The 7,697-nt window shown below is 44.0% G+C and overlaps 1 protein-coding gene across 4 annotated transcripts in view; it reads right to left on the reverse strand.

The window, feature by feature from the left end:
- LOC117663191 (uncharacterized) overlaps positions 1 to 3,508 on the reverse strand; it is a 12,890-nt gene extending 9,382 nt beyond the window's left edge. The window contains exons 1-3 of one of the 4 annotated variants that reach the window (XM_060688043.2): positions 3,336 to 3,507; positions 2,323 to 2,464; positions 446 to 1,222 (exon numbers count right to left, since the gene is read on the reverse strand). In XM_060688043.2, the coding sequence (XP_060544026.2) occupies positions 446 to 1,198 (753 nt within the window). In that variant the 5' untranslated portion in view covers positions 1,199 to 1,222; positions 2,323 to 2,464; positions 3,336 to 3,507. Of the gene's footprint in view, positions 1 to 445; positions 1,223 to 2,322; positions 2,465 to 3,283 lie in introns of all 4 variants that reach the window. The other 3 variants (XM_060688037.2, XM_087883995.1, XM_060688046.2) reach the window with 3 other exon arrangements.
- Positions 3,509 to 7,697: the final 4,189 nt, after the last annotated feature.

Below are 7,697 nucleotides of genomic sequence, written 5' to 3' on the forward strand. Positions count from 1 at the left end.
CCAGAGCATCTAAACCAGAGCAGCCACCAATCTTCTTTGGGCCAAACATCCATTTTCAGAAGCGCACAAGGGCCTCATTATAGAAAAAGGGTGGGAATAGAACAAAACCTATATGTGGCTGATGTATTCAAAATTACTTCAGATTAAAGCACAAGCATGGGCATTTCCCATGGGTTTAACAAGTTTGCTCTTCTGTTGCAACAAACATAATTGGCAACAATGCCAGGGGTGTCCTACAAAGGCCCAGGGTGGGGGAAAGCTATTCTAAAGCTCTTTATGTTATGTCAGCCCACTAATTCAATACATCTTGCTCTGTCTGGCAACAGATCTCCAAAAATCTTTCCCAATCCATTAGATAAGCCAGAATTTGAACCCAAGTGATCTCCCCATTCCCTTCCCACCCAACAAATCATATTGGAGAGCACAATCCAGTCCCCACACAAACATTATTCCAAGGAGGCCAGCAGTTTGCGCATCCTTGGTCTCTCTCTGGAGAGCTCGGCTGGCATTCCTCTGGTTGTCTTGCTAAGAAGTCCTCAGCCAGGGCCACCGCCTCCGAACAGGTCTCGGGGCTGCTTTCCTGGACCCAGCTCTGGATCTCCATGGGCAGGATGCTCACAAACTGCTCCAGAACCAGCAGCTCCAGGATCTGCTCCTTTGTAAGTTCCTCTGGTTTCAACCACTGGTGGCAGAGTTCCCAAAGTTGGCTAGCGGCCTCTCGAGGGCCTTCAGCCTGCTGGTAGCAGAACCGTCTGAACTGTTGGCGCTGCCTCTCCGAATCAAGGATGTCCTGCAGAATCTCCTCCTTCACGTTCACAGGAAAGTTCAGGTTTGCATAGGCCTTGTGGGCCTTCTCACAGAAGCCTGTCCTAGTTTGAGTAGCATATTCTTTTCTAGGCCACCGATACCCTTCCTCCACTCTTTCCAAGGAGGATGGGCTTTCTTGACTGCCAGGCCTTAATTTGGATATTCGATTCTTCCATCTTGGATAAGGAAATGGCGGGCAGGTCAACAAATTTGGCCACTGGCCTTCCCAGCCCTGCTGGAGCCCATCTGCTAGCTTCTGTTTCGGAAGTGATGGTGTTTCCTTGGCCACAAACTTCACTCTGCTCTCTACACAGGTGGCATCGCGGCTTCTTCCTACCTCTTCCAATCTCTTCTCAGGTTCTCTGGATCCTGCCCGGTCTTCTTCCTCCATTTTTTAAAAGTTTTGGTTGGCCCTCTGGGAGGAAAAATATATACACAACCAGGGTTAATAACCACAATGCAGCACAATTTCACAACCATGCTCCACCAGCCCATTAGAGTAGGTGAAGAACTTTATTTTTTCTTGTCTAAGGCAGCGGTCACCATCTGGTGGTCCATGGATCACTGGTGGTCCGCGAGAAAATTTTGGTGGTCTGCAGAAAAATTATTTGCATTTTTTATATTGCACTAAGTCAGGGGTCCTCAAACTACGATCCCTGGGCCAATGAACGCTTGTGTTACTGCAGAGAGTCTCTCCCTTTGGGGTCTTTTTGTGTGGGTTGGAGGGGGGCAGAAATTTTGACTTGGGGTCTGCTTCAGCCTCCTGGTGTGGGCCTTTGGGCGAAGGCTGGAGGGAAGTGCCACTGATGGCAAAGAGCTGGAGAGTCTTGTTCCAGTGAGACTGCATCATGGCCTGGAACTGGCTGACCATCTCAGCCGGCTGAACCTCCAGGCGCCTGTACCTTGCACTCCTGCAGGTCTTCCCTCTGCTTGGAAAGCCTATGCTCGTAGTCCTTTGTGAGGTGCTTCTGCTGAGCCTCCTTCTCAGTCAGATCCAATTTGAACTGAGTCAGCTTTTTTGCCAACTCTTTCTCGTGGTGGCTGCTCAGCTCCAGCAACTGCTTCCTGTTGGGGCCCTAAGGAGCCCGGGTGGGGAGGCGAGGAGTGGCTGGGAGGGGTGGGGCGAGTAGAGGCTTTCGAGGCCCCCCTCGACGTGAGTGACATCAAGTTGGCCACACCCACCCAGTCACATAACCACCTAGCCACACCCAACCACCCGGTCATTAGGCAGATCATATTAGTGGTCCGCCGGATTTAAAATTATGAATTTAGTGGTCCCTGAGGTCCGAAAGATTGGTGACCCCTGGTCTAAGGTAACATTTTCTCAAAATTCATTAGGAAAGTTAAGTACTAGTTGAAGGCAGAGCCCAAATTTGGGATGAGTAGGATGAGCCCAGGGCTTCCTTCTTTCTAGCTAACCCAGGAGGTGCTGGAGAAGGAGCCTGTTTTTGCTAGAGGCCTAAATGGAAGGCAAAGAAAATAAAACAAAGAATCACACAAAACTAAAAGGCATACTTGTTTAATTCTGCAGAATGGGGCTCCTATGTACTGTAGCTCCACAATTAATATCGAACCTCATGTGTGGTCTTCTTAAAGATACATTAACTCAGTTCTTCTCAGAAACTTCGGATAGGCTGAAACTGGACTTCTCTTCACTCTGCAACAGGAGACCCTTGGTGAATGTTCAGGCCTTTGTCCCAAAACAATCAAAAACTGGTGGACTACCATTCTCATCCCAAAGAGTTGGGACTACAACTCTCAGCAATAGCCATGCAGGTTGGGGATGATGGGAACTCTAACCTAGACTGCTTGCAAAGTAGCAGGTTGAAAAGGTATCGAGAGCAGCATTTCTCAATCTTGGCAATCTTAACATGTGTGGACTTCAACTCCCAGAATTCCACTGGCTGGGGGAATTCTGGGAGTTGAAGTCCATGCATTTTAAGATTGCCAAGTTAAAGAACACTGGGGTAGAGAAGAGTTAGCTGGACCAGATATCTCAGTCAGATAAAAGAAAGACAGTCTTCTACCCTTGCAGTCCTTAGCCTTAAAGGCGTATTTCCCTCTGCTGCTCTCTAGGGATTATGGGACCTGAAGTCCAATTGGAGAAACCTGGTTTGGGGAAAAGCTATGCAAAGAAATGTGCCTTCCCCCTTTCAAAAAAGGCTCCCTGTGCTTTGAAATGCTGAATGCATTGTACAACTGGTTATTAGTTGCAGCAGGATTTTGAATGTGGGTTATTTAAAAAAAAAATCTGCATTGCCATTTTTTTTAAAAGTAAAATTTCCTGCTTTTCCTGCTTCTTTCTGCTCTCTCTCACTTTGATCCTGCAGCATATTTTTTTTTTTTGCATCGTCCTATCCCAAACGAAAGGGGGAACGGATCTGGGTAGGAGGGTCTTATCAGCTTTACAGAATCTTTGTAACATCCCCCCTCCCCAGCGCCTCTTATTTTGCTTTTATGAGCTTCGCGTTCCCACCTGATCGCCCCTTTTCCCTTCAAATTCTCCACCGTCTTTTTCCTTCACTCACTTCCACAGCTGCGTTGCAGTCTTGCAAATCTGCAATATAAAATGCCAAAAAAAAAAGGGGGGGGGGTTTAAACAGCAAACAGTAGAAAGGTGGTGCTTCCTTTCAAACCAGCCATCCAGGAGGAAAGACAGGAAGAAGAATTCAGTTGCAGATTTGGAGGGAGAAAAAAAAAGAAAAGAAAATTTTCTGGCTCCATCTAGGAAGCCGAGCTCTGTCATTTTAACCCCTTCCATCTCTGAGATAAAAGAAATTGGAATGTAAGTGCCAGACTTCAGTTTAGCAGGTTGGGCTTCATTTCTTTCTGGTGAATCCCTAGCCAAAACAACCATCGGTATCTTGAGTGGGCTGAAGTCAAGTCCATCTAGCAGCCTGGTTAAATATTTCAGCGGTTGTGGCTTCCACCTGGCAGCCAGACAGGCCAGTAATCAAAGCCTTGAAAAGACCACACCTAGAATACTGCATCCAGTTTTGGTCACCCCACTGTAAAAAGAGATCCTGAGACTCTAGAAAGAGTGCGGACAAGAGCAATCAGGATGAATCGGGGACTGGAGACTAAAACGTATGAAGAACAGTGGCAGGAATTGAATATGTCCAGTCTAGTGAAGAGAAGGACCAGGGGAGACATGATAGCTGTCTTCCAATACTTGAGGGGCTGCCACAGATAGGAGGGGGTCAAGCTATTTTCCAAAGCACCTGAAGGCCAGACAAGTAATAATGAATGGAAATTGATCAAGGACAGATTCAATCTAGAAATAAGGAGAAATTTTCTGACAGTGAGAACAGTGAACCAATAGAACTTGATTTGCCTTCAGAAGTTGTGGGAGCTTCCTCACTGGAGGCTTTCAAGAAGAGACTGGATTGCCATCTGTCCGAAATAGTGTAAGATCTCCTGCTTGGGTGGGGTGGGGGGGGTTGGACTAGATGACCTCCAAGGTCCCTTCAAACTCTGTTAATCTGTTAATCTTGCTGAAGGGGGGGTATTTTTTCCGCTCACCCCTTTTTATACACATTAAACAGTGAAGGGGTCTACTTAGAGCAATGAACAGAATGGCAATGAATTAATTAGTCTCACAATGACTTCCAAATTTGCTTAGAATGTACTGCTCTGTCTCTCCATTCAGCCAAAAAGGCAGTTTCAGGTTTTATTGATTTAGTATATGGCATCTACAGAGGTCTTGCAATCACTGATATACAACCCTAATAAAGCAGGTGATGCATATAAATACAAATATAAAGTTAAATAAAACATCAGCAAATATATACAGGCAGCCCTCGACTTGCAACAATTCGTTTAGTGACGGTTCAAAGTTACAGCAGCACTGAAAAAAGTGGGTTATGACTGTTTTTCACGTTTATGACTGTTGTAGCATTCCTATGGTCACGTGATCAAAATTCGGAGTTTGGTAATTGACTCGTGTTATGACGGTTGCAGTGGCCCAAGATCAAGTGATCCCGTTCTGTGACCTGAGAAGCAAAGTCAATAGGGAAGCCGGATTCACTTAACAACCGTGTTACTAACTTAGCAACTGCAGTGCGTCACTTAGCAATAGTGGCAAGAAAGATCTATATTGCATTGTCCACATACTTTATATATCATACTGTAGAGAAAGTATCAGACAATACAATACAGTAGTGGCCAAAATTGTGGAAACGTTTTTGGAGAAAGTGTATTGTCTAAAACTAACTAATAACACCACTTTTGGGGGGGGGGAGTAGTACCATAAAATTATATATCAATGGAAAGATAATTTAATCAAGAATGTAATGCAATAACTTTTATGAAGGATTTGCTATTAGAATAGCAGTTACAATATAAAGAAGAAAAGTGAAACACGTAGAAAAAATGAGATATACAAAAATTATCACCATGTCAGTTAATACTTAGTTGGGTAACTTTTAGCATGAATTACAGCCTTACAACATTTTCCCATGGAGTGAACCAAGTCTTTTCATTCTGCAGCTGTTATAATGTGAAACCAAGATTGAGTGATTCCTTCTATTAGCTGGGTTTTATTGCTGGGTCGCTTCTGACTACCAAGTTTCTTTAGTTGGCTCCATAGATTTTCAATTGGGTTAAGGTCTGGGTTATTCCCAGGCCATTCCAGCAGTGGAATATGATTATCTTGAAATTCCAAAAAAGAAAAAGCGGTGTTATTAGCCATAAGACCTCAAAAATACACTTTTCCCAAAAGGTTTCCACAATTTTGCCCACTACTGTAGAGATAAAATATTAAGTTAAGCCTATGATAAAATCACCTTAATATGGTGCCATAGAATCACTGTAGGATAGACGTTATAATTAGTATAATTACTGATCGTATACACAAAATATAATTTTATTACATAAACTATAATTACTATAGTTGACCTCAAACTATGAGAAGCTACATTCCCATCTTTAACATAATTTGTACTGTAATACACAAAGAATGGTGGCTTAGCAAGCAGGCAAGCCATCCCAAGCACTGAAGGGAGATCTCAATTTTTGTATGGGTTTCAAACGCCTGTCCATTTATGGGCCAATGGGCGACATCAGAGATCAGCTACTAACTTCTCTGTCTGGACTGGGACCAAGAAAGCAATGATGCTTTTGACCTGGGAAGTGACAATCAACCGGATGTTCAACAATCTTTGTCCCCCAGCCTCCCAACCCTGTGGCAGCCCTTGCTATGTTTTCACTTCATCAGTTTATTCTTTAAAATTCCTCTCAACCTATTAATTCCTTAACTCCTCTGCTTTTGCAATTCAAAAGTCCTCCATTCTTTCTTTCTAATGGCCATCCATCCATTGTTGACTCTCTGTCCCCTTGTCAGGCATACTTTTAAAGTACTTTTAAATACCTCATTCAAGATATGTTAATGCCTCTTTTGACAGACCCAACTTCTCATTTTCATAAAACTAAGCGGGCACAATGGCGCTCTTATACACAGTCAAGTCCGCAGATGTTTTGCACCAATATGGCCCATCAAGAACATTTGCATTTCTCCATCAAACCCCTCCACCCACCCCCAAAGTCAGTCTTGACGCTTAGCAGGTAACATGGATAAGCCCACACATTTTTATTGGCAAAAAAAGTTGGCAAGGTTTTCAGAAGTGATCTTGCTAGGATTTTCTTCCTAATATTAAGAGAAAGTAACTGGTCCAAAGTAGTTTATTTTACTTTTAGTTTACTAAACCAAAAAAGCACTGTGCAATGGGTAACTTATTCAATCATCAGAAACCTTTAGGATCTACTGCAAATCACCCAGGAGAGTACCAAGAGAGCTGTTTCGCACAACTCTTAATTCAGAATGCAACGAACAATTACAGGTCTGGTGCCTTCACAATCAAGCAGGGACCAGTTGTGGTTTTTAAAAGGGAAAAGAGGTTCTGTTTTCCTTTGGGACAGGCCTAGGAGGTAGGCTCGAGTTTGGTTAAGACACCAGCCAGAAATTAGGAGATTGTGTTGGAATGCAATGGAATGCAAGAGAGGAGAGGAGAGGAGAGGAGAGGAGAGGAGAGGAGAGGAGAGGAGAGGAGAGAAGAGAAGAGAAGAGAAGAGAAGAGAAGAGAAGAGAAGAGAAGAGAAGAGAAGAGAAGAGAATTCTTTATTGGCTAAGTGTGATGACCAACTTTCTGGATTTGTAAAACACCATCTTACATACTAGGTGAGTTGGAAGGGACCTTGGAGGTCTTCTAGTCCAACCCCCTGCTCAGGCAGGAATCCCTATACCACTTCAGACAAATGGTTGGTTATCCAATCTCTTCTTAAAAACTTCCAGTGTTGGAGCATTCACAACTTCTGGAGGAAAGTTGTTCTATTGGTTTATTATTCTAACTGTCAGAAATTTTTTCCTTAGTTCTACATTGCTTTTCTCCTTGATTAGTTTCCATCCGTTGCTTCTTGTCCTGCCTTCAAGTGCTTTGGAGAATAGCTTGACTCCTTCTTCTTTGTGGCAATCCCTGAGATATTGGAAGACTGCTATCATGTCACCCCTAGTCCTTCTTTTCATTAAACAAGATATATCCCATTCCAGCAACTGTTCTTTAAATGTTGTAGCCTCCAGTCCCCTGTGCCAGGTCCTCTCTCAACTGTGTCCAGTTGGCATGGCTCATCTTCCAGACTTTCCTACTATCTCATATTGAAAAGGATGGGCAGATCCAAGACTTCCAGAGAGTGTCTGTGACTGAGGACCTCACCACTTGGCTTTATTCTACAGTCACGGACATCTTTCAACATCCTTCATCCTGCTGCAGCTTGAGAAGCGAGGGTCTCATGGGTGAAGCCCTGTAAACCAGGGGTCTCCAACCTTGGCAACTTTAAGACTTGTGGACTTCAACTCCCAGAGTTCCTCAGCCAGGAATTCTGGGAGTTGAAGTCCA

Source organism: Pantherophis guttatus, chromosome 2, assembly GCF_059756535.1.
Source record: "Pantherophis guttatus breed Tessera chromosome 2, ASM5975653v1, whole genome shotgun sequence".
Taxonomy (NCBI): Eukaryota; Metazoa; Chordata; class Lepidosauria; order Squamata; family Colubridae; genus Pantherophis; species Pantherophis guttatus.